The following is a 24,290-nucleotide window of genomic DNA, read 5'->3' as shown; positions in this document are numbered from 1 at the left end:
AGCAGCGAGGACAGCCAGGTAAAAAACATGCAGAGATGGGTTAGTGTTTCACCTGAAGCAAAGCATTACTTCACACTGTAACAGCCAAACATTGAGAATATAAATTACAGTAGTCCCTCGTTTATCGCGAGAGTTACATTCCAAAAATAACCGGCAATAAGTGAAATCCGCGAAGTAGCAAACTTTACCTTTTACAATTGTTATAGATGTTTTAAGGCCGTAAAACACCCCACTACCCACTTTATACACTTTTCTCACTTTTCTCTTTTGTTTAAACTCTCTCAAAGTTCAAACCTTCGTAGAAAAATAAGTCCAGTATTATAGAATGAAACTAAAGGCACCTGCAGGTGACGACGTTTCGTTGACATTGTTTTGTTTGTTGGGGGGGAAACTTACAAACATACAGTACAGCACTTCAGAGCCGCACTGCTAGCGATCGAAGATTTGCGTAAATTTGACAAGCTGAACGCATTCTGTACTGTACAGGAGACAAGGCACGAGATTGATTGACAATGGTCTACAGCCAATCAGGAGGCGGAACACAATGCGCTGTGCTCTGGTGGGGGGGGGGGCACCAGGGGGTAACTCCTGTGGCTGCAAAAAGAAGTCCAATAGTATAAACGTCTGTTAGAAAATACGTTGAGCTCCCTTTACCCCCTGACCTCAGTAAACATTTTCCAGATGACTTTAGGGTCTCAGTCACTAGATTTGAGTCTCAATTAATACATGACGTTTCTAAATAAAAAATATGTTTTTATTTGTTTTGGTTTTTTTATTGGCTGTTATGGCACTAAAGTTCTTATTTAGTTTACTCTTTCTGTGTACAGCACTTTGTGACTGTTTGTCTGTGAAGCCCTTCATAAATAAACTTTACTTACTAGTGTCAAATCAGAGATAAAGCAGTGTTAGCTCTACCTTGTCTGCTGCCGTGTCAAATCACTCAGCTTGAGGATTCATAGCAGGACTCTGTAACCAATGGGTGATGTCACAGTCTGGATGAACTGTACATGTTGATCACTACTGTACAGACTCTGATGATATATGATGCAAATGGTGTAAAATGTCTGTATCCGTTTCCCAAAATTCCTGCTGTATTTTTGTGCACTGAGAGGAAGTAATGATTGATTGTCTGAATAATGATTAATTAATTGAAAGGCATTTTCTGCTGCTTATCCGGTCGTTAAGTCTGACGTCACTAGCCGTGTCTGGGCCTAAACTCCGCTGCAGGTACATATATCAAACGATCATTATGGCATTACTGAGAGTTGAAAAACTGTCTAAAGTCTTTCATCTTTAATAAAATGATCAGCGTTCTGCTCTACCAGGTGTAACAATTGAGTTTAACATCCAGGCATCCATGAAAACGTAATTTATGACATTTAACGGAGTTAGAAGTTAGAAGGAAGTTAGCTCGCTAGCTTCTATCTAAATACAATATAGCATGTCTTGACTGCGGGGTTTTGGAAACAAATTAAAACGTACATCTCTGTTATCACTTCCAACATAAATGAAGACTGAAAACTAAACAGCAGTGACGTTTGTAGGGTTACTGAAGTTTGGCTAGCTGGTATATAATGATGTGCTACGTGACCGCTAGCGACACAGCTATGTTAGCATAATATAAACAAGCTAACTTTTTTTCCACTCGATAAAAGTTAACATGAGTGTTCTCGGTGGTCAGGAACAAATGTAATCGCATGGCAGGATGCTGTAAAAGGACCAAACTTCAGCCAGGAGAACAACTGAGATAATCCATCCACAATACGAGGTTAGTCATTCATATACTGCTGCATGGGCTGGGCTGTAGTTACATCCTAAGGTTTTAAAAACTGAGCTTAAATAAATGATTAGCGGTAATAAAAGCCGAGGGAGGTCAACAGTGATCACTGACTGTTTTAGGAGCTTTTTGAGATTAAATATAAGAAAATACAAAACATTAAACCTGTTAACAACACAAAAGCCATATTAAACGCAGACTACTTTAGGCCCGGAAGTAGGATTCGTCACGTCATCACTTAACGACCGGATAGGCAGCTTGGTCACAGTGGCAGCAGGGTAAAATTTTAAATAGCCAGCACCTATATAGTCCTTTTAAACTTTGCAGTGTTATAAAGTATTTGAAGTGTGTTTCTCATCCACACACACACACACACACACACATAACCACGCAAGGTGTTTTGATGCCCTGCAGGGTAACTTGGGGTTTGGTGGCCTGAGACTCTCAGCAAGTGGAGAGACTGGGGATCAAACCAGCTCTACCAGCTGAGCCATGGATGTATCCCATGGTCCCTTTCCAGTTTGACCACAAACTCTGCAGTTTCATTTTCATTCATCTCTGCAGTTTCATTTTCATTCATCTCTGAACAGTAATAAGATGCAATACAATAAAATGGTGTATAGGATTAATGTGCAACTACAGCTTTCCATGTTGTTTAATCATAACTAGGGAGACTTCTCATTTATGCTGTTTCTTAAAAATAGAAAATAACAGAAATTTAAGATCTCGAGGAAGAAATTTAAATGTAAAAATACATTTTTGATTGAAAGAAAAAATTAATGAATTAATTAAAGCACCTTGGTGTCTATTAGATTAAGAGTCTAATCCAGCTCTCTGGTCTATATACTCGGACAGGGAACAAGCACAGGATTGTGTCTCTCTATAGGCTAAGACAAACATTCATTATAATCACATCTGCCTTCTTTGACCTCATCTTAGTACATCTAAGCCTTCTCAACAATGGAATTTCATATCAATCTTCTTCAACCACAATGACCACAATGCATGTGGCACATGCAGGAGGGCTCAGGGCTCACATTATATCGATGACAATATAAGGCTCATCAAGAGGCAGGATTATTCACAATGCATAATGTGCACCCGATACAGCGTCTGCCAACACGATGCACACACACACTCACAAGGCTGCACACATGCGCCTGAGGGAATGGTTTCTGAAGTAGACGATGTAAGGTCTGAGGTGGAGAAGCTTTGTCTCAAGGAAACCTTCTGCATTAATAAGATGAAACAAGTCGTCTTCTCTCCTGATAGACCGTATATGAATCACAAAATAACTCCACAAGGCTGCGCAGGAATAGGGTCAAGTAATTAGTGACTGTGGGTGTGTTCCAGTCAGCGTTGCAGATTTCAGATTTGGAAACAGTTCAGTTTGGCAAAGCCTCAGTACTCGTTTTGCCTATGCCACCCACAGATCCTTAATGAATTCCTCTGATCCCAACTTTCATAAAGAAGACATTTGGAAAAGATTTCACAGATCCGCGTGCGTCATCGGAGCCTTTCAAGTGACTTCAACCGTGGAACATTTGAATTAGACTCTGCAGAATATTTGAGCCTTTTTTGGGGTGTGGGAGTTTAAGGCTGTAAACTCTTTCTTTATATTTGCCTTAAGCTTCCATAATGAGCAAGTTATGGACCTTATCATGTTCTTCAATTACAGGAAAAATAAAGAAAACCTTTAAAACTGTGCCAGGAGATGCTCTTATTAAATAAATGAGAAAGTTATCTCTCCAAAACATAAATCAGAAATGAAACAAAAAAATATTTAATGAAGAACATCCGTATCCAGGGCTGCTGGAATAATTAGCTCAGTCATATGCAAGGATTATTCACGTCCACTCTCTTGCTCGCTTGTTTCTGTGAGCTCATTTATTTGGGGTTTGTGTCTCTGTGTTTTTATCTTCTTAAATGTTTTTCCTGCATTTCTGGACATGAAGTCATTTGACACATTTGGTCACTGCAGTGTGTCGCTTCAGAGGGAAATCCTGTCTTTTCAAAAGATAGCAATGCTGATTATGTTGTCAGGACGGATTTGTGTCTGGTTAAAAACCGTCTAGTTACCCCTGCTCTGTGTACCCTGCTATATAGTGTATACTGTAATTTAGGAGGCAGCTGTCATATTGAGTTTCCCCATTATCCACTATGTACAGCGAGGCTCAGAGGCAGTCGGCACTGGATGTGATATAAAACCTCTCTGAGGCTCTCCTCGCACACAGTCTTGATTTTATGAATTTCAATTAATTGTCAAAACAGTAATTTCAGGGATCATTTTACAGAATGGGCCAAATCCCAAACCTCAATGTGCACCAAAAATAAAACGCTGATGACCCCTGTTATGGTCTCTGTGACCTGATGTGTCATACAAAGGCAGAATCATTAAAGGAAACAATGGAGATGAGAAAAAAAGCTTATGAAACATCATGTGAAGGCTCATATACAAAACGTGCAACAGATACTGGCACAAATGGGCCTCGAATAATGAAAGGATCTGGTGGAATTTTTTCATGGAGTAGGGGGCATGTTACTTGTTTCATTACAAAGTACTGCTCATCTATAGTTGTAGTCTTTCTATCCTGACAAGAGTGTACTTTTCCACGGTGACATGCCCCCCATCTACAGGGTATGAGGGATCTGTGAGTGGTTTGTTATAGCCTCCATAGGCACCAGACATCAATGCAACTAAACACAGACTGGAGATTTTGGGCCAACACGTTACACAGCAGTCTCTGCACCAACACCAATTGAGGAAAAATCCTTTGGATTAATGTTGTTAATTCCTCAAACAGTTCCAAAGACAAAAAAGGGTTTTGCTTTGGTTTTCCTTTTATGTGTCACCTGTGTTACACAAGTTAAACTTCACCTTTAGCATTTATTCCTTATTAATCACAGTGACAGAGGCAACTTTCTGCTACTCAACTAAGCTAACTCGGTTAGCTTTTAGCGGGTGTTGTTTAAAAATTAAATAAATAATTAAATTGTTCAATTAGCCTTTAATCATATTGGGTTTAAACTAAGCTTAACAACATTAAATCATGGAAATTTGAAAAGAGTAATGAGCTATGACAGGGTAGTTACTGCTAATGAGATGGTTAGGCTAGGCCAGCTAACCAAAACAAATCTTTATTTAAACATATTGATTTGGCAAAAGGAACAGTAAGTCAGTACCAAATACAGACAATTTCTAGTATAATTGAATACTGACACAGAAAGGGATTCTATTACTCTAAGATTAAATGAATAAAGTGGTTTTTAAAGAAAAATAATAATTTTTCTTTTTATAAATAAAAACAAATTTGAGAGCTGGTTTCATAATACTGTTTTTCTATAAGTATGAAGCCAAAATGTACATATTAAACTGTGGACCAGTTCACTTTTAGCAGAGCTACTTCAAATATAAACTCACTCTCTGATAACATGGGTCATCAAAACTATTTACTTTTAAAGAAAAGGTGGGTTAATAAGCCTTATCTAGCCAGACTGCAGCCACTGAAGTTTAGTTTTACCTGTTTCATAAAGAGTGCACTGAAATCTATGGAAGCCCGTTTCTGCCACAAAAAAAAAGTATCCATAACTCGAAATTTTGAGTTATCTTTCTCTTATTTACTTATTAACTCGAAATTTCGAGAAAAGTAGCTCAAAATGTTGACTTACTTTTCTCAAAATTTTGAGTTAATATCTCGATGTTAACTGCTATCAGCAATCTACGTGAATGATGTCATTGTTACCCAGAAGCTGAAGCTCTAAGCTACAAATGTTATAGCTAAGCTACCAGTATTACAGCCAGTCATGAATGCACAAATTGCTGATTTTTTACAGTGTGGCTTCACAAATGATGAAATCCTTGTGTTATTAGCTGAATCACATGGAGTTACTCTCAGCAAACGTACTCTCAAAAAGCGCCAATTTGTTGCGATGGGGATTTTTAGTGCGCATTCCAGATAGATTACTGATTGGCAGAGCTAACTCGAAATTTTGAGTTACTTTTCTCAAAATTTCGAGTTGATAAGTCGAAATTTGAAGTTAATAAGTCGAAATTTCGAGAAAATAAGTCGAAATTTTGAGTCATGGATACTTTTTTTTTTGTGGCAGAAACGGGCTTCCATGGAAATCTGTATTCAATATGCTGCTTAAATATATTTTAACTAATAAGGCAGCTAAATGAAATATTTAATTAGACGTGATTTAAGAGTTGCTCTCCTCCTGCAAAGTTGCAAAGTTTAAAGTTAGTCTGTAGCTTTAAGCAAAACTAGTGTATGTGATGAATGTTGTATTACCTTGGCTGCTAATTATTAAGCTACTGTTTTATTTGTTTATTTATTTATGATCATTTAAATTACTAAAAGGCTGGAGTGTCAAAACTATTTCTTTTAGATGATGCAGGGAAAAGTTTGAAGGTTTACAACATCGGTTTGTGTTGTCCACAGTTTTTCCTACACTTTTTATGCTGTTTTGCCATAAAGTTAATGACTTTACATTGCTTGTCTAATCCAAAATCATTTTTGTAGTAAGGCACAAAATCAGACTCTGGTGCCAATATAACTTTTACCAAATTCATAAAACTGCTTCACTTTGGTTTTGTACCGCAGCGTAAATGGATTTTGTTCAGATTCATATTTTATGACGGGGAGTAAATGAACGCTCTAATTGCACAACAGAGAGACGATTAGCTGTTGTAACAAGGTTCAGATGCAGTGGCGACGGTGGTTTCGGGGCACTGATAGTGTGTCAGAACTATATGTGCACTCACCAGGGAGTGCAATTTACATCGCTGCAGCTGTTTAAATGATTGGACAATCAGGAAAGCCGATGTTTTCTTTACAATATCCCATTATTATATGAGAAGAAGAAAATTTCTTATAATGTTCAACAGAAAATTATAAGAATAGAAGCATGGTCAACTTGGTCATGGCCATCTTTTAACATGAACTACCACTAAAGAGGAAAAGTAAACTATTTGTTTGACTCATTTTGAAATCTGAAGCAGGATGGCATGCTGACTGAAATGGGAGGGATCTTCAGCAGATTATTTAGATTTAGTATTAGCAATGATTTAAAAAATAAGCACTTAAATATATTTTTACCCTTTAAAGGTGGTTTGAAAAGAAAAAAAACTGACTGAAGTGCAGATAAAAGCATCAGAGACAGCAAGTAAATATCACTGCTTAAATTAAAAATAAAAGATTTATATGTCAAAATATAGACTATTTTATATATGAAAAAATAGTAACCTAAAATCATTTGTTCTTTTTTGGGAGGACTGGTTTTGGATTATCATCATATCTAATACTATTTGGAATATGCCAATTATATGTAACTGGACCATCTAAGAAAACAGGAAAAACCTAATAAAGTTTGTCACTTTATTTGCAGAAATCATGAAGGAAAAAAAACAAACATGTTTTGCAAAGAATCTAGGATATATTTCTGTGTATAAAGTCAAATTTAACACTAGGATGGTATGAAAACAGTCCATCCTAGTGTGTCCTCTGCAGTCTCTAAGTTTGGATGATAGTTTGGCAGATAACCTCAGCTGAACCTTTCTGTTTTGTGATGTTCGCAGGATGTTGCCCGTTAGCTCTTTGTTTAAAATTTAGACCTCATCCACGGACACAAGTGTGACCTTGTGCAGCTTTGAGCTGTCTCAGCAGAGCATCTGACCACGGCGGCTGACACAGCGAGACGTCCGCCTGTTTGGGGACAGAGGGTGTATGTAGGTCAGGCATGGGTCTGCATGCTGTGACAGCAGCACGGTCACTGTGCTGTGCAGCAGGACAGGGATTGGAGTGGACAGACTCAGCCGGCACAGAGAGAGGCCCCCCTCACACGTCAGCACCGATACTTCCTCATTTCCCCCCTTAAACACTTTGACATTATCAGGCCACACAGAGCAACGTCCACCCTCATTATTCTCACCTTTGGTACTGCAGCCAAATGGACAAAGAGGAGCAGAAGAAGAAATAAAGGGCAGAAATGTGAAACAGACATCAGATCATAGTGCACATCTAACATGTGGGGATGGTCATTTGATGAGAACGAGAGCTTCCGCATCAAGGCACTAAGATTTAGTAATTTATAGAAACCTTCAGTGTATTAATAATAATGAAATAACAGTAAACAGTGGATTAATTACACAACAAGGAATTATTTTGAGCACATTGTTTTTAATTGAAAAAAAGTGTCCTGATTACAGTTCCAAAACTATAATTCCAGAAATGAAAGCAGACTGCCATCTAGTGGTTCAAACAAACACTGACATTTAGATGTGACATCAAAAACTACAACAGCTTCAGTGACATGTGAAAAAAAAAAAAATCCCCATGCTGTTTTTGTATTTATTATTCTCCATGAAAATAACGCACTAAAACAGGCATGGGGAAATCATTTCTCCAAGACGCCACAAAAGAAACTTGAACTTGTGGAAGGATGTACCAATAACCTTGTAATGAGATCATAATGTTCATAATGAGTTCATAATGATCAGTTCAAGTTATAAATGGGGCCCTACGCAACAGTCCCAGTTTTTCATGAGGCCCCTTGGAAAAATGTTTTGCCCACCCCTGCATTAAACAGAAGTGACAGTTTTCTACTGTAAATGCTGGCACCTCTGAAGGTGAGTCTCCGAATGGTAACAGGTGAGAAGAAGGCCGCTCATCGGTTGTAAGGATGCATTGACCCAGACGCAGATTTGATGTTTGTCTTGATGCTGCTTGGCATTTTTCCTGAGAGAAAACCAAAGGGAAGAGATCAACCCTATATATGCATCTTTAAGGTTTTTTCTTTCTTCAAGTGCAGATATAAATCATTCAAAACATCCTGTGTTAACAGCTGGGTTGTCAAAAAAATTTATTTAATTTAATACTCCAATATTAATCAACTCCAAAATGACTATCAAATTGAGATTCTCATTTGCCATAGTATCGATACAAACAGTGCCATCTTTGAAGACAGTCTGCAGACAGTGACGCACACAGCTCCTCCCCTCACTAACAACTAAAGTTGTTAGCATTCATAACACTGAGCAACACTTGAGGAGGAATTTCAGAGGTCAGTAAAACGTCTGTTTCAACAGCACTGAAGTATTTAACAGTTCATTAACGCAGCAGCTAGCATGCTGTAGTTAGCCTGTAATGATTATGAATGACAGATGGCATATTGAATATAGAGTTGTGGCAAGTCGGGTTATGGACACATGGTGAATCGAGTAGGCTGCTCTGCACAGCCATGAGTGGATAATCCAAGAAAATAAAAAGTCAAATCTGGAGAAGAGTAGCTTATTCAGATGGGTTTCAGGCCTGAAGAGCAGAGCTGAGGATGCAAAGAGCTGCAGAGTGGATGGTGGATGACAGAGAGGCTGCATGCAGTTGTGGACAAGAAGAAAAAATATTTTTTAAATTAATAAAAGAAATCAGATGAATCTTAAAAACCTATTTTGTTGAATCCAACTTATTATTGAAAAAGTTTGCAAAAATTCAACATGTTTTTTGAAATGTGAGTTCTTCACTATTACCTTTCTTTACTATTGTTGCAGGATGGGGTCAAAATCGTCAGCATGGTCTCAAAAATGGTATTTAGTAGTTCCCTGAGTATATACTCAATAAATTCTAGTATTGTGACAATCTTAGCTAGCAGTCAATGTGCAAGTTTCGAGGTCCATAAACTCTTGAAAATGATCTGTAGAGTTCAAAGTAGTATCAATACATCTAAACAAACAAGCAGTTTTCATATGAAAATGAATATTATCATCTCATTACAATGTAATGTTTGGTGGGAAGTTTCCTGGCATTAATATGGGGATTACTTTGAGGTGAAAGCTCATTTCAAGTTAAATTAAACAGGTAGTGCACACCTTAACATGTTTTTAAGCTGTAAACTACATGATAACAACTATACTTAGACCACAGAAATGAATTCTATGCAGAAATGTTGGCATTTCTACCAAATTTATGACAAAATGCCATCTATTATTTTAAATCATGTCCATGTTTGGAAAGCCAGGGATGACAGTCAACTACTTTGTAATACTCATCATAATATATATATATATCAGATATGACTGTTAATGCCCCCTAATAAGGGCTAATCGTCAGTACGCGCCACGGTCCCTTCAGCCTCTGCATTTGGGTGGAAGCACAGATGGATTATTGCATGGGAAAAATGGGCACATTAGCTTGAGAATGTTTTTTCATTTGTGCAATATTATTGTTTTCTTTTTAAATATTGGAAAAGTCAGTTTATTAAACTGCATGATAATGTAAAATTGTTTGAGTATCCTGTTATGAAGCCTAGAACTGAGCATTTTTGCTATTAGCCTGGTGTTTTAAAACTTTGTCTTTAACATATCCTGTATAATTCACCTTCCTACCTCTTAAAGTGACCATAATTTTTAAATGGAGCATCACACTTAATTCATTATAATTCAAAAACTAATGACTGTCATCAGTAAAATGTTGAAACTGAAGAAAACTGAAGAAACACGGCAAAGCACTCTATGGCTGGCTCTCACATAACTGTGATGCTGTGCTCAGGTAAAATACTAACTCAGCTTTCCAAGTCTCCTACCTGTCTGACCTTGCTGCTGTTGAGCCACAGGTCCTCCCATACCTGCTTGCTGGCCTGAACCCCCACCAATAGTGACCTGCTGTAAGGTTGGACCTCCACTCATCATGGACCCCTGTCCTTGGTGTCCAGGGGCCACGGGACCAGGAGGCCTACATTTGGAAAGTCCCTTTCCAAATGCAACGGCCGAAACTAATGCGTTAGTGTCAGCAGGGTTGAAAGACGGTTTGCTCTGTCGCATAGCTGTGTAAAAAAAATAAAATAAAATTTGAGAGTCACCATTGTATTTGTGTAATTTATTAAAGAAAACTGCAGCAGAAGTGCAACATACCAGCACTTTCTGCATCTCTGTCCTCACGAGGGTTGCTTAGCTTCTCCAGCAGAGTAGTGCAAATCTTATTCAAAGCCTGAATCTGTTTCTGTTCATGACAATAAAACCTGAAGGTTTAAACAAAAATTGCAAAATATTCCCAAAAATGACAGAATATTTTCTTTTATGCGAGTCCAAACTAACCTGGGCCACATCGGGGACAATACGTGCTGCCTCTGTACTCAGCGTTTTCTCCTGCTCCTCCACCTCTGGGTCAGGTTTGGTCCGCAAGTAGTCCGGTACGATCTCATGGCTGAACACTGGAACGCGCTGCTCCGTGAGTTTCTGAGAGCAGGTAAACAGACAGCTCAGAGAAACTACTTCTTTTTTCAAAAGAGGAAACGTGTTATCAGCTGTGGTACTCACTGCCAAGTCCTCATCTCGGTCTGGAGACAGGACCAGGGGAATTATAACTTGGTTGCGAAAGGACGGTGTCTTCTCGTTCCTGAGCAGTTTATTGATGGTGTTCAGCTGACCAGACAGAAGGGCGAAGTTATCCAAAACAGAAGGCCTATAGGACAAAAAAGGGCACATCTGTGAGAGCTCAAAATAATCCACAAAGCACGCGTTTCAAATCAAATCTGTATATCCACAAGACAAGATTTTCCACAGTTTCTGTCAAATTTGCTCCTGTAAATAAAAGGAACACAATGTGTTTATATGTTGTTGTCAAAAACTGCTTGAACAACAAAGTATTAGCTCGTTTCTTTTAAAACAAAACAGCCTGCTTTACAATGAAAACAATTTTACTCACCACGTCAAACGCTCGTACTCGTTTTCTAGTTTGTAAATGAAACTGTGCAGAGCATTTTTAACGTGAGCCACCCGCGAAATGAGAGACTCCACTGACGCCTCTAATTGTTTCTCTTCTCGTTGCTAAAAGACAACAAAAGCATTAAAAACCTCCCAAACACTGCAAATACACAGTTGTGCTAGCCAAACGGCTAAAGAGCGCATAACCTCAGCCACTTAAGAGTCAGTCACTTAAACAAGAAGAAAATGAGTCATCAGACAAAATAAACAAAAAATTTAATGAATGTTACTGCATCTAAGAAGGCATTATACTGTCGTACAGAATATATATTCATATTTATTACCTGCATTGTTCAAGTAGAATTTAGCCAACCTCAAGCGACACAGAAGCACTTCCGGTTCATCACTGTCAAAGTAAAAGCCTGCTGGTTAAACATGGCGGAAACGCTATAACGTTTATTTATTCAAAATTTTCTCGTAAACAAATAATCCAGTAAACAACTTATGCGACATTTAAGCAAACATTTCAGTTTAGAGTTTAGAGTTCAAATGTGATATATGTAAAAACTGAATGTATATATATATTAATCTATATTACTATAGTAATTAAAACTATAGTAATTAATTTGTACATTAACTGTATACTCTCTCTCTCTCTCTCTCTCTCTATATATATATATATATATATATATATATATGTGTGTGTGTGTGTGTGTGTGTGTGTGTGTGTGTGTCAGATAACGCTTTGCAGGTTCTCAATTACATTCCTACTTTATAAATGCTCCATTTATTTATATACTTGAGATATAGCAACATACAACGGCTTTTAAACTACAACATGGTGCTACTGCCTTATCAGTAAAGCAGTTATTGTTTAACAATATGAACCCTGATGTCACGAGACAATCATTCAGATACACAGACACAACAGTTAACCTAACATGCATGCTTCTGGGAGGAAGCGTGAGCACGCAGAAAGAAACCAGGACCTTCAGTTTGCTTCAACATGAAGCACAACTCATAAGAATTGCAGACCATTATGAGTGAATGATCTGCAATTTTAGGAAGCACCTGGTAGCATATAATATAAAATGCGCTGTCAAAGTTTGTGGTTGTACACCACCAAAATCCTCATTCTACCTGCTAATTAGTATTATCAACAATAATAACATCAGTTACAGAATAACTAAAATGTCAATTAATAGTACCATTTTCCAGGTACCAGGAAGGGAAAAGAGAGATCATATTTCTCCCATAATATCAACTCTTTACTGACTCTGTTAAATGCGGAACTTAAAATCCTTCTCCTCACATATAGTAATAAAAGTATATTTTTATTATATTACGTCAATACAATAGTCTTGGCGCCCTCTCTACTTTTGAATTTGGCCTTGAAAGTTTTTATAACTCATAAAGTTAGAGCTTGGTCAGGTGACCCTGCACTAGACCACGCTTGCTGAGTGACTTCCCATATTAAACTTATTTAACAAATTATTTTAAATATTTTTTCTCCACTCAGCTCTTTTCACTCATGTATTGTATGTTATTAACTTCATCCGCTGGTCTGCTGTCCTTTGATCTTTCCAGTTGAGGCAGATGGCTGCTCTTCCACAGGCCTGGTTCTGATGGAGGTCTCTTCCTGTTAAAAGGAAGCTCTTCATCTCGCCCACAGGGGGATCCCTGATTGTTGGCATTTTCTGTCTAATACTGTAGTCTTTACCTTGCAATATAAAGCACCTTGAAGTGAGTGTTGAAGTGATTTCAGTATAGCATATTCATACAGTTCAACTCACAAGCAACAAAGAAAAAGAATTTGCTTCTACAAGTTTATTTTGATACAAAGAAGCAGCTGTCCAAACAACAAATGTGACAGCTGTTAGGCAGAAATTTTCTTCTGATTACTTCAATGTTGCACACTTGCGTGTCTATTCAGAAAACCCCAACTTTTAAATCCAGCTATCCTTCACTTACTGATGTAATACTGAAGTACTGAATACTGGGGGAAAAAAAGTGCTCTGCATCTATGCTTGTCTACATCATGTTCCACACACTTTACATTAACGATGTGTCAGCCTAACACAGTAAGAAGGGAGAAGTGAAGAGCTCTAGTCACAGTTCTGGCACAGCGGTGTAAAACTTTAGAAGAGGCTTTCGACATCACCCATTTCCACCACTACAGTCTTCAGCTGGGAGTAGTACTCGATAGTCACCTGGCCGTTCTCCCTGCCAAAGCCTGCAGGGATCAGGAGAGAACTGGTTAGTTTACTGAGCAAATGCAGCATTTACCCAGACCATGAAAAGCTGACAGCATCTTACCAGACATCTTGTATCCTCCAAACGGCAACTCTATAGGGTTGATGTTGTAATTGTTGATAAAGCAGGTCCCTGCCTCCATACTCGCAGCCACGCGATGGGCTCGAGAAATGTCCCTGTAGGAGGAGGAAAAGAACCGACTTTTATACAGAGATTGCAGTGAATTGGCCGCGCTGTGGAGACCTTGAGCCACAGCCAACAGAATACAATAAACTCATTATCTTAAAAGAGCAAGCCGTCAACAGTTGCACCACACTGCTGACTCACAACAAACTGACCTGGTGAAGACCCCAGAGGCCAGTCCAAAGGTGGTGTTGTTGGCTCTCTTGATCACTTCTTCCTCCGTGTCAAAAGGCAAAACGGACATGACAGGGCCAAAAATCTCCTCCTTCACACAGGTCATGTCGTCTCTGCAGTTATCTGTGTCGAGAGACTTTGTGTGTTCAAAAACAAAGCTGAGTGTGCGTGTGCTGTACCACCATTAACCAAAGTGTTAGACGTACCAAGTACGCATGGTGACATGAAATACCCCCCTTTCAGTTTGGGGTCACTGGGGACAAAGGGATCTCCTCCACAAAGCACTCTGGCTCCCTAGAAATAAATAAATAAATAAATAAATACAAGAGCTACGTTAAAGAACACCCACAGTAATACAGATTCTTTGTGCTTAACTGAGAAACCACAAACTATTAAAGCTAATTCACTCCCTCTAATGAAAAGCACCTCTTTCTTGGCCTGACTGACAAATCCCACCACTTTCTCCAGGTGTGGTTTGCTGATCAGAGCTCCCATCCTGGTGCTCTCGAGCAGGGGGTCACCAACAGGGATGGCCTTGGTCCTTTTGACTACCTCCTCTAGGAACTGTGGCATGATCTCCCGCTGCACAAACACTCTGGTCCCATTGCAGCACACCTGCATATTTCAGCACAAAGTTAATACACCAAAACCTCCAAGAGTCTGTCTTGCATCAGGCTGCACAGTACACAAAACTACAATGTACAGACTCACCTCTCCCTGTGTCAGGAAATTTGCCATTAGTGCCCCCTTCACTGCATTCTCCAGTTCGCAGTCTTTGAAGATGATGAGAGGAGATTTCCCTCCCAGTTCCAGAGTCACCTGCTTCACACTCTTTGCAGACATTTCCATGACCTGAAAGTAAAGAGAGCAGCCATGGTCTGTGGGCTTGTATAACAAAGTCACCTTTAGCTTAAAATAAAACAGCAGATCTTTAAGGCTGGTTAGGGTGACCCTTCTCCACCCTGCAGGAGATCTCATGAGAGGAACAAGGGCTACTGTTGTCACCTCCAGGTCGGTGTACTCGGAGTCTGTCCAATTCATACAACATCCTGAAAGATGAAAAGTGAAGCCAATGCAGAAGTGGTGGAACTCTGGTGATCACTTAAGGATGAGGACTGATTTAGATTTCTGCAGAAAATCTTTGTAGAGCCTGCAGCATTAATGCTCGTTTGAGGTACATTATATGTTAACTACAGTGTGTTTGCGTCCTGGTGTTTTATATGCAGTACCAGTTGACTGAAACAAAACACTGGGACTCTTTTATCCTCCCGCGTCCCCACTGCCTCTCTGCAGTCAGTTTTCCTTTTAGGGGCAAACATATTTGTAACTGACATCGTTTCACTCGTTTGTACTTTCCCTCACGCCAGTTCCTATAACTTCAGTTCTCATTCCAGGAATTTGCTGAAATTTGATTCTATTTCTTTCTTATACCGAGATGATGACTGGTATTCTTTTATTGACAAGTTCAAAAATCGCAACTAGCCAATAACCCTACATTCCCATCTTTAATGTCCAAGTCCACAGCACTAAATTCAGTTTACAGCCTGGTTGAAAATAATAATGAGAAGAATAATAATAATAAGAAGAATTATTGACTTCTTTAAACCGTTTCAGTTTTGGCAGCTTGCTAACTGCATTCTACCTGCTTGACTTCTGTCTTAAAACAAAACATCACAGCAGCAGACAAAATGCTAATGCTTAACATGGAGACATCACAGTGCCTATGTGCATCTATCATACTGTCTATGTTCTAAACTAAAATATTCTATATTAGTAAACAGATCCCACTCCGATATTGGACAGGTCAAAAAATAAAACAAAAACAAAGAACAAAATTTACTTTGAAGGTCATCAGTGTATCTGGGCAGCCCAACTACAGTCCATGTGTGGGAAACAATGCTGTACTGGTCTGTGTACCTTTTTGCCTGTAGGAACACTCCCCGTGAAAGAGACTTTAGCGACTTTTGGATGATGGCAGAGCAAGCTGCCGGTCTCTGCTCCACCTTGGACCACACAGAAAAGCCCGTCAGGTACCCCAGCCTCTTTGTAGATCTCAGCCAGGATGACGGCAGTCACCGGAGCCATTGGAGAGGGTTTATATACCATGGCATTACCTAAAAAACACAACCACAATTAAATCCTGCAAGTTAAGGCCTGCAGAGCTATCTTTGTGAATGGTCACGAGACAAGACGAACAGACAGAAACAAATCGTACAACAGGCTGATTGATAGGAACGTGTGGTAGAATCCAGTATTAAACAGGCCAAAAGTAATGTTTTAAAAGAATAACATGTTCATCAGTGATGTGACAGAGGCTCTGTGGCTCTGCTGCATTATTTTTAGGAGGCTCTTCCTATTTTACACTTCCAATCTATTGCTTTTCTCTCTCTACACTTGTTTTTCCTCCACTCTTTTCTTGCCTCTCACACTCACACTAAGTTGCAGCTGACGGCTGTCCCTTCCTGGTTGTGTTGGATGGCTCTTCTTGTTAACAGACCCTCACCAAGTACTGCTCACTGAGGATGTCTTACTGTTTTTTTAAAATATGATATATAAACTTGTTCTCTGTTAAGCTATTCAAGCTAAGCACATGCAAAAGAACTAGTTTTTCAAATGTGCATATTTTAACAAAAAGACACACAGACAAAGACGGACATTTGTTGTTTTGTTTTTTTTTTCCCCACACATCTACGAAAAAGTATGTCTTCTCTAGTCTGTCTTGTTTCAGTCCCCTGCTCTCCTATAAGTCGCAATCTTCTGTTGTGCAGATTACTGACAACAGATGATACACATGCTATTATAAAACTCACCACACGCCAGAGCGGGAGCAGACTTCAATGTTGCAAGCAGGAAAGGGAAGTTCCATGCACCGATTCCCACACACACACCAAGTGGCTCCCGTCTAGTGTAAGCAAATGCTCCTCCAGGGAGCTGGATGTGCTGGCCTGCACCAAAATGACAACACAATGTTAAAAACAATACCAAATGGAGGTTTCTGCAACTTTTGATAAACACAGAAGCATTGGTGCACCCACCCGCAAGTGTACCAGCCAGGCCGGCATAGTACTCAATGCTCTTCCAGGAAAAGTCTATATTTCCCAGAGCCTCAGTGATGGTTTTCCCATTGTTGATCACTTCCAGCTTTGCAATTTTTTCCCTCCTTTCCTATTTTTTCAAAATATGCATAAAGGGAAAAAAAGAACTATTTTAATTGAAGCTCTTCAGTAATTATGTGGAACAAGATGTTTTGTTTTAAGATTGTATTGTCTCTTTGTCATTGCATAGACACAAAAAAGGTTAAATTGATCCAAATGTGGCTGCCCGGGGCCAGCTAGTGGTTTCCCTCAAAAATGAAAATAGCAAACGTTATTTCAATCCATAAAAAAGGAGAGAGAGATGTCAATTCACCAATTACAGGCCAATATCACTACTCCCACAGTTCTCTAAAATTTTAGAAAAGTTATTTGTTAATAGACTTCATAAATATATTGAGAAGCATAATCTCCTAAGTAATAACCAATATGGCTTTAGAGCGAAAAGGTCCACTTGGATGGCAGTGATGGAACTTGTAGAAGGGATATCTACTGCAATAGATCATAAGGAATATACTGTTGGTGTTTTTATAGACTTAAAAAAGGCGTTTGATACAATTGATCATCCATCCATCTTCATCTGCTTTATCCAGGGCTGGGTTGTGGGGGCAGCAGCCTAAGCACAATTGATCATTCTATATTAATGAATAAACTATAGAGATATGGTATAAGAGGGATGTCATACAAGTGGATGAAAAGTTACCTGGATGACAGATTTCAATATGTCGAAATCAATAATGTAAAATCTAATCAGTTGACGGTAACTTGTGGCGTTCCTCAGGGCTCTGTGCTGGGCCCTAAATTATTCTATCTATCTATCTATCTATCTATCTATCTATCTATCTATCTATCTATCTATCTCTGTAATGTGTATTGTTTGCTGATGATACCACTCTGTATTGCTCAGGTAAAAACCTAGAACAGCTTCTGACTACGGTGGAAAAGGAGTTAAATATATTAAAATATAACTGTATTGATATAAATAAGTTATCATTAAATATAAACAAAACAAAATGTATTATTTTGGCACTAGACAAATGAAAAATGTATCTAAAATCAGGGTTAATGGAATTGAAAGTACATGAAAATAAATTTCTTGGAGTGATAATTGATGATAAGCTTAGCTGGAAGTCACATATAAACCATGTGAAAACAAAAATGTCAAAAACCATTGCTATTCTCTCCAAAACAAAGCATGTCCTGAACAAGAAATCATTATACACACTTTATTGTACTCTGTTGCTTCCATATATGACTTACTTTCTGGAGATATGGGGTAATGCATATAAAACAAATACTCTTCCTATTTTCAAGTTACAAAAAAAGAGCTATAAGAATTATAAATCAATCAAACTATATAGAACCAACTAACATTTTGTTTATTAATCTGAATACCCTGAATTTTTAAGATTTAGTTGAATATAAAATGGCACAGATAATGTATAAAGCACAAAATAACTTGCTTTGCCGCAGTACTCAGTTCAAAAAAAGCGCCCCTCCGACAGCCAAACCCATCTGTTCTCTGATTGGATTGTTACATTTGTGATTGACATGACATTGACCAATCAGATGAAAGGAAGAAAAATAGGGTCACAATTCGTACTTGTAACTTGCAGGGTTTTTTTGGCTAAGTCCACACACAAATCTTTTTTTTTTTTTTTTTTTTTTTTTTTTTTCACACACACACACACACACACACACAAATCTTTTTTACAAGTACAAAATATTTATGACCACATTTTGAGCCCATAGAAAGGGGTCCAGTTTTACTGCAGGTCACTGTATGTGTAACATGCAACAAGGCCAGCAGTGGAGGTAGGGGTGCATTTTAATGAATAACTAATGTCTTATTGCAGCCTTCCAACAGTCAACTCCAATTTATATTGCGCAAACACTGAACTAGACAGTTTCCTGGCCTGCTGGTGGTTATTACACAACAGCTTGGCCGCCTCACCCTCATAATGCGAGCAGCCTCCAACATCACCCGAGCCCTCTCCATGCCTGCCATCTTGCTCCACTTCTGGTAGGCGGCGTAGGCACTCTGTATGGCTTCGTCCACCTCCTCAGCCCCACAGGGCACCATCTGACACAGGACCCGGCCTGCAGAGACCAGAAGAACACCAGGTTACAGAGCTGAGCTACGAATGAAAAGCGAGCTGGGCTCCTCTACATCATGCATTTTTCTGTGCATCAAATCTCTTATCTAACAATTGACATTTTTAACCTGAATCAGTAAAAACACCCTCATTAACAGTAGTGATCTTCTTTGTGCAACATTAAAATGTAAAACAGACCCTTGCATTGTTTAATCTTCAGAAATGTTTATGCCTGCCTGTCATTACTGTGCATATCCCTAACCTTTATAACCTGAAAGCATGAAATCCAGTTAACTTTATACTAATATCAAGTAAAGGGAAAAAAAATAGCCCTTTGTTTGTCTACTAGTCTGCACATAGTTAAGGCAAAATGTCTATGTTACAATACTTAACAGAAGTCTGAGCAGAATCTGAGCGTTTCAAATATATTTCAGAAGAACTGCAGGCCTTTAAACCACCACCACTTGTTTCCCCCAGAATACGTGTCCTTAGCAGGAGCATTAAGGCTAAAGCAGATTTTAAAGAGCAGTATATTCACCAGTTGCAGGCTCAAAAACGGGCTCAGCGTTTTTCTCCTCCCTGGGTTTCACTCGTTTTCCACCCCAGAAGTTCAGAGGCTCCGTGACAACCACGGTCCCCGTCGAGGCTCCGGGCATCGAGTCGATGGTTGACTGGGCCATTTCCAGATACAAAGCACCTGCAGGGATACAGGGAAGGATGTTTCAAAGGTGGAAAACAGATGTGCAACTATGTGCAACTCAGGACAAGCGATCTAAACTGGTCGCTCCCTTTGCTAGCGTGAAGCTAGCACGGACATTAAGTTAACTAAAGTTGCACAAGAAAAACAGCGCGTGCACATTTTAAATATAAAAACAACCAAATAAAATAGCTGAAGTTTTACCGCTTATGCTCCCGCAGAAGGACTGGAAAAGGCTCTTCACGGTCCATTTCAGCAGCCAGAACACCACGCCTCCTTCATGCTACCACCCCGTATTTCTGCTGACTCACTCACTTCTGTCTGCTGAGTAAGAGGAGTAAGAGCAATTGGATGGTTTTTAAAACACAAGGTGATTTATTAGTTAATACTGTCGGTAACGTGTGTAAAGAATAAAAGAACCAGCAGCAGAATATGGTAGAATTTTTGGTGCAACTCGCCCCCCCCCCCAAAAAAAAAAAAAAAAATTCTGTCCACTATAAGACAGAGGAGCACATCACAAGCCTGATAGCTGCAGGCTTGACAGCAGGAGGTTTATCACTTGTCCTGTTTTCCACCTGGAGACAGTGTTTACACTGCAGTCTGGCTTGGGTGGCTTTTTGGCAGCAACTGTACCATTGAACAGTCGCCTAAAAGCTAACACACAAAACGAGACTATCGACTACACTACACACTAACTACACGCTCCAAACACGCTAAACGTCACAAATGTCTCACATCTAAAAACTTGCTCTCTCTCTCTTTCTCTCACCGCCGTCACTCCTAAAACTTCCTCCTCTTCCTAAAATGCCACATGTTCTCTTATTTGCCCTGTATGTCTACTGTACAAACTGAACTGGAATGACTGACTGTTCGCTTTATAATTTCAAATAAAGTTTTGAATAAATAAATAAATAAATAAATAAAATGCCACATGTTGCCATATAACTTTTTGATTGGTTGACATGGTACATTTTGCCACCAATAGGAAAGGGTGGGTTCTTTTTTTTCTTTTGTTTTTGGTCGCATTGAGCGTTTGGGATCGCTGTCTTTAGAGAACGCAATTTTTACCATTTCTACCCGCAGTAAACATAACGATAGCATTCAGGAAAAAAACATTGCCTATATTTTTTTTTTTATCATGACTCTGGTTTTACATGGCCTATCAACACAATTTTAAACTGTTATATAGTTAGATCCTTTGATCTTTCCAGTTGAGGCAGATGGCTGCTCTTCCACAAGCCTGGTTCTGATGGAGGTCTCCTCCTGTTAAAAGGAAGCTCTTCGTCTGGCCCACAGCGGGATCACGGATTGTTGGCATTTTCTGTCTAATATTGTAGTCTTTACTTTGCAATATAAACCACCTTGAGGTGACTGCAATGACTGTATAAAACATGGACGGCGCGACACCGCCTCCTCCCATTGTGCAAAAATGAAGCCAAAATATCCCGCTTGTGGAGGCTGCCATCTTGCAAATTTGGAGCCAGAGTCTGCGCAGTAGTGACTTGAGGTGGAGCGACTGTGTAACACTCCCGCCCACACACCCGCTGGACGTGACCGCAAACACGCCCCTCTACACTTTTTACGTAGCACCTGTGGCTCGAGTTTTTTGCTGGTTTACCGCGACTGACGACTCGTTTAATTAAGGTAAATACAACCATGTCACTGTTATAAGAAAAGACACACAGCTTATCATCTTATAGTACTAAAATCGCTCTGTTGTTAATTCGTTTGCTAGATTAACCGCTAGCATACGCACTGTGTTGGAGGCTTGTTGCTAGCTAGTTAGCGATGCTACACACCTGTTACTCTAATAGTCTGTGTTATTGAAGGATTCAGCACTTCTTATGTTTTTTTATCCATTTTTAGACAGCGATGAGATCATTTGCACACTCTACAGAAGCCCAGAGTTACTGTTAATATCAAAAATATAATGCTGTCCTTTGAGATTTTAACATTTAAGACTGAGTGTAATGGATCTAAAACTGTTTAAATCTCTAGTCTACAGCCTGGTAACATGGAAACTTTAAAAACAGCAGCAGAAGGTTTCAGTAGTGTAGTCTAATGTGTTCTTTTCATTTAATAATAATCCATATTATGTATAACAGCTACATTCACCCTGGAGAGAAACTAGTGAGGGAGACCATCAGGACCAAGCTGGGTTTCTGGGTCCAGAGGTTTGGAGAAACTTCTTCCCTTTCTTTCATCACAGCTGTCCTGTGCCAGAAGTTCTGTTGACCCACTGAAAGAGGCATCATTTAAGAAACACCAGGAACACTGAAGCTCATCGCATTGATCAAGCAGGACTCATGATCTTCACCAGCAGCTCCCTCACAGGGAAATCTTCAGCACTCCTCTGTAGGCCTGCCCCAGAAGATGGATAAACCTAGCATTTCATGAACACTGTGATGGAGACCTTTGGTTTGTGTAATGTTATAAATACTCGGATACTCCCCAGAGGCTCCGGACTTTTACATAAAGATATTATATTCAGTCCTGTAGAAAGTTATATATTTAAAAATATATGATCCTCTCTGGTTACTCTGGTATGAATAACTCTGCATCACTTTATGGTAAATAACACACTATCTGCAAAAAACTGTGAAATCTGTGACCTTTGACCTTCATCAGGTTTTATTTAATTGTGTTAGAGAAACTCAAGCATGCTCTTCATGCAGCTGAGTACATCAAGTGTTTAAAACGGAAGCTGTGCAGGTCTGAGATACAAACTGAGGTCCTGTTAATGCTGATATATAGTGACACAGTTACATGAGTGATTAATCCTTTTGACTTTTTGTCTTTAACTTTATCAATAAAACAGCTGCAGCTTTCACTACAGCACACGTGGTACTTTAACCTTTGTACTTTAACCTTTGTACTGTTTTCATCAGTTCATTTTGCAGTTAACATGTGAACATGTTGGATGATCTGTCTGCTGTCACTGGATGGGGCTGAGGTCTGAATCTGAGGGCAGCTCCTGTAATCACAAAGACAACAGAACCATCAAACTCAAATATAAATTTTATCCGTCAAAATTGAAATAAAGCTGATTCTTCTGTCCTCACACACTCAGGATCTGAAGTTCTTCTCTTACATTTTTTTCAGTATTACAGTACTCTACAGTACTTTAATCCATAGTTCCTGAGTAATGAGGAGCTACAAGGTACAAGCTTTTTTAAAAAAAAAAGTTAGTCTTTACAGATGTGGCAAGAGACTGAAAACATGCTGTTGTTTGCACATATTTAATACTCAGCTCTGCACAGGAGCTGAAGCAGGATGCAGCCTGTTGCTTTTACAGTGTAATACTTGTAATAAAAGTACAGTAACAGTAATTAGTGACTGAGCAGCCCGGAGCGTTTCTCTTGATTTCTTTAGTCGGTGTAAATTCATTCACCTGGACGGGTTAGCTAAACGAACCCTGACAGCCGAGTCCTCATCTTAGCTAGCTAGGTCTCAGGACCGAGCTAAAGACGGTAGTTACGGATTAGCTTACAAACACGTTTAACTTACCGAAAAAGTGCAGCGGGGCCTCGGGTCCTTCTGTCGGGTAGTCCAGTTTACTGAAGAACACCTCAGGCTGTCAGGTTCAAACACTCGGTCGTGTTTTCGTAGCGTAAACGCTGGCCCTCCTCTCAGAGCCTACGCTCTATCTGCTATTCCCGAACAGAGATACGCAAGTTTCTCCGTGACTGCAGCTGCCAGTCAAAGCTGTTATGATGACGTTTCACCGCGGTAGGAATTAGAATCAAACTTATGGGAGAGGAGACCCCTTGGACATCAATCAGCGTGATGAGAACTATTGATAACAAAAGAAAGAATCTTTGGAAAAAAATTATCTGAGGAGAATAAATTTATTTTAGTCTGACCCCAGTCCCATCCGCTAACATGGAGGAGGCGGGGTTTATGACCTATACTGCAGCCAGACACCAGGGGGCGATAGAGACGTTTTGGCTTCATTTTTGGGGAGCTGTCGCGTCGTCCATGTTATATACAGTCATTGGGTGACTGTTGAAGTGATTTCAGTACGGTGGCCCTGAGAGGCCAAACAGACTGAAACTTAAGAAAACACCAGCAATAAGAAAAATGCTGCAAAAGCACACAAAAAAACAAAAGTGGGGAAAATGACAACGGAAATAGGAAAAAACCACGGCGCCCCGCAGGGGACATGGGAGAAAAAAAAACATTAAGACGGACTTTTGCGAGATCTCGCAAAACTAACTCGGGATCTCGCAAAACTTTTGTGAGATCTCGCAAAAGTTTTAGCCGCATTCTTCGGCCTCCGACCTCCCGTTAGCTTCGAGCTTACGGGAGGTCGAGACCTACT

General features: G+C 39.5%; 2 protein-coding genes and 1 long non-coding RNA gene across 3 annotated transcripts; 1 reads left to right on the top strand and 2 right to left on the bottom strand.

Moving 5' to 3' along the window:
* Positions 1-7,936: 7,936 nt before the first annotated feature.
* Positions 7,937-11,914, bottom strand: med8 (mediator complex subunit 8). The gene is made up of 7 exons (XM_084922430.1): positions 11,819-11,914; positions 11,476-11,597; positions 11,088-11,232; positions 10,866-11,006; positions 10,683-10,770; positions 10,355-10,594; positions 7,937-8,514 (listed from the first exon to the last, which is right to left on the bottom strand). Exons 1-7 carry the CDS (start codon positions 11,822-11,824, stop codon positions 8,444-8,446), a joined length of 813 nt encoding a protein of 270 aa, XP_084778556.1. The 5' UTR covers positions 11,825-11,914; the 3' UTR covers positions 7,937-8,443.
* A 1,372-nt stretch (positions 11,915-13,286) lies between these two features.
* On the bottom strand, positions 13,287-20,385 carry LOC146361676 (4-trimethylaminobutyraldehyde dehydrogenase-like). The gene is made up of 12 exons (XM_084921091.1): positions 20,174-20,385; positions 19,811-19,969; positions 19,131-19,276; positions 17,120-17,249; positions 16,895-17,029; positions 16,002-16,198; positions 14,796-14,936; positions 14,511-14,699; positions 14,291-14,378; positions 14,066-14,207; positions 13,791-13,903; positions 13,287-13,707 (listed from the first exon to the last, which is right to left on the bottom strand). Exons 2-12 carry the CDS (start codon positions 19,950-19,952, stop codon positions 13,613-13,615), a joined length of 1,518 nt encoding a protein of 505 aa, XP_084777217.1. The 5' UTR covers positions 19,953-19,969; positions 20,174-20,385; the 3' UTR covers positions 13,287-13,612.
* A 779-nt stretch (positions 20,386-21,164) lies between these two features.
* Positions 21,165-22,568, top strand: LOC146361675 (uncharacterized). The gene is made up of 2 exons (XR_014799412.1): positions 21,165-21,613; positions 22,075-22,568. It is a non-coding gene; the product is annotated as an uncharacterized LOC146361675 (long non-coding RNA).
* Positions 22,569-24,290: the final 1,722 nt, after the last annotated feature.

The sequence above is a fragment of the Perissodus microlepis genome, chromosome 23, assembly GCF_051167445.1.
Source record: "Perissodus microlepis isolate ML-2025 ecotype Zambia chromosome 23, ASM5116744v1, whole genome shotgun sequence".
Taxonomy (NCBI): domain Eukaryota; kingdom Metazoa; phylum Chordata; class Actinopteri; order Cichliformes; family Cichlidae; genus Perissodus; species Perissodus microlepis.
Note: the sequence above shows the minus strand (reverse complement) of the source record. Positions and strands in the feature narration are given on the sequence as shown.

What these genes read in the sequence shown, in the direction of transcription:
- med8 (XM_084922430.1), bottom strand. An exon ending in GAGTACGAGCGTTTGACGTG is followed by an intron (nt 11,233 to 11,475) that starts GTGAGTAAAATT and finishes TTTGTCCTATAG; the next exon opens with GCCTTCTGTTTTGGATAACT. An exon ending in ACAGCAGCAAGGTCAGACAG is followed by an intron (nt 8,515 to 10,354) that starts GTAGGAGACTTG and finishes GTTTTCTCTCAG; the next exon opens with GAAAAATGCCAAGCAGCATC.
- LOC146361676 (XM_084921091.1), bottom strand. Translation starts at nt 19,952, where the DNA reads ATGGCCCAGTCAACCATCGACTCGATGCCCGGAGCCTCGACGGGGACC. An exon ending in CCTGGCTGGTACACTTGCGG is followed by an intron (nt 17,030 to 17,119) that starts GTGGGTGCACCA and finishes ATTTTGGTGCAG; the next exon opens with GCCAGCACATCCAGCTCCCT. An exon ending in TCAGTCAGGCCAAGAAAGAG is followed by an intron (nt 14,379 to 14,510) that starts GTGCTTTTCATT and finishes ATTTATTTCTAG; the next exon opens with GGAGCCAGAGTGCTTTGTGG.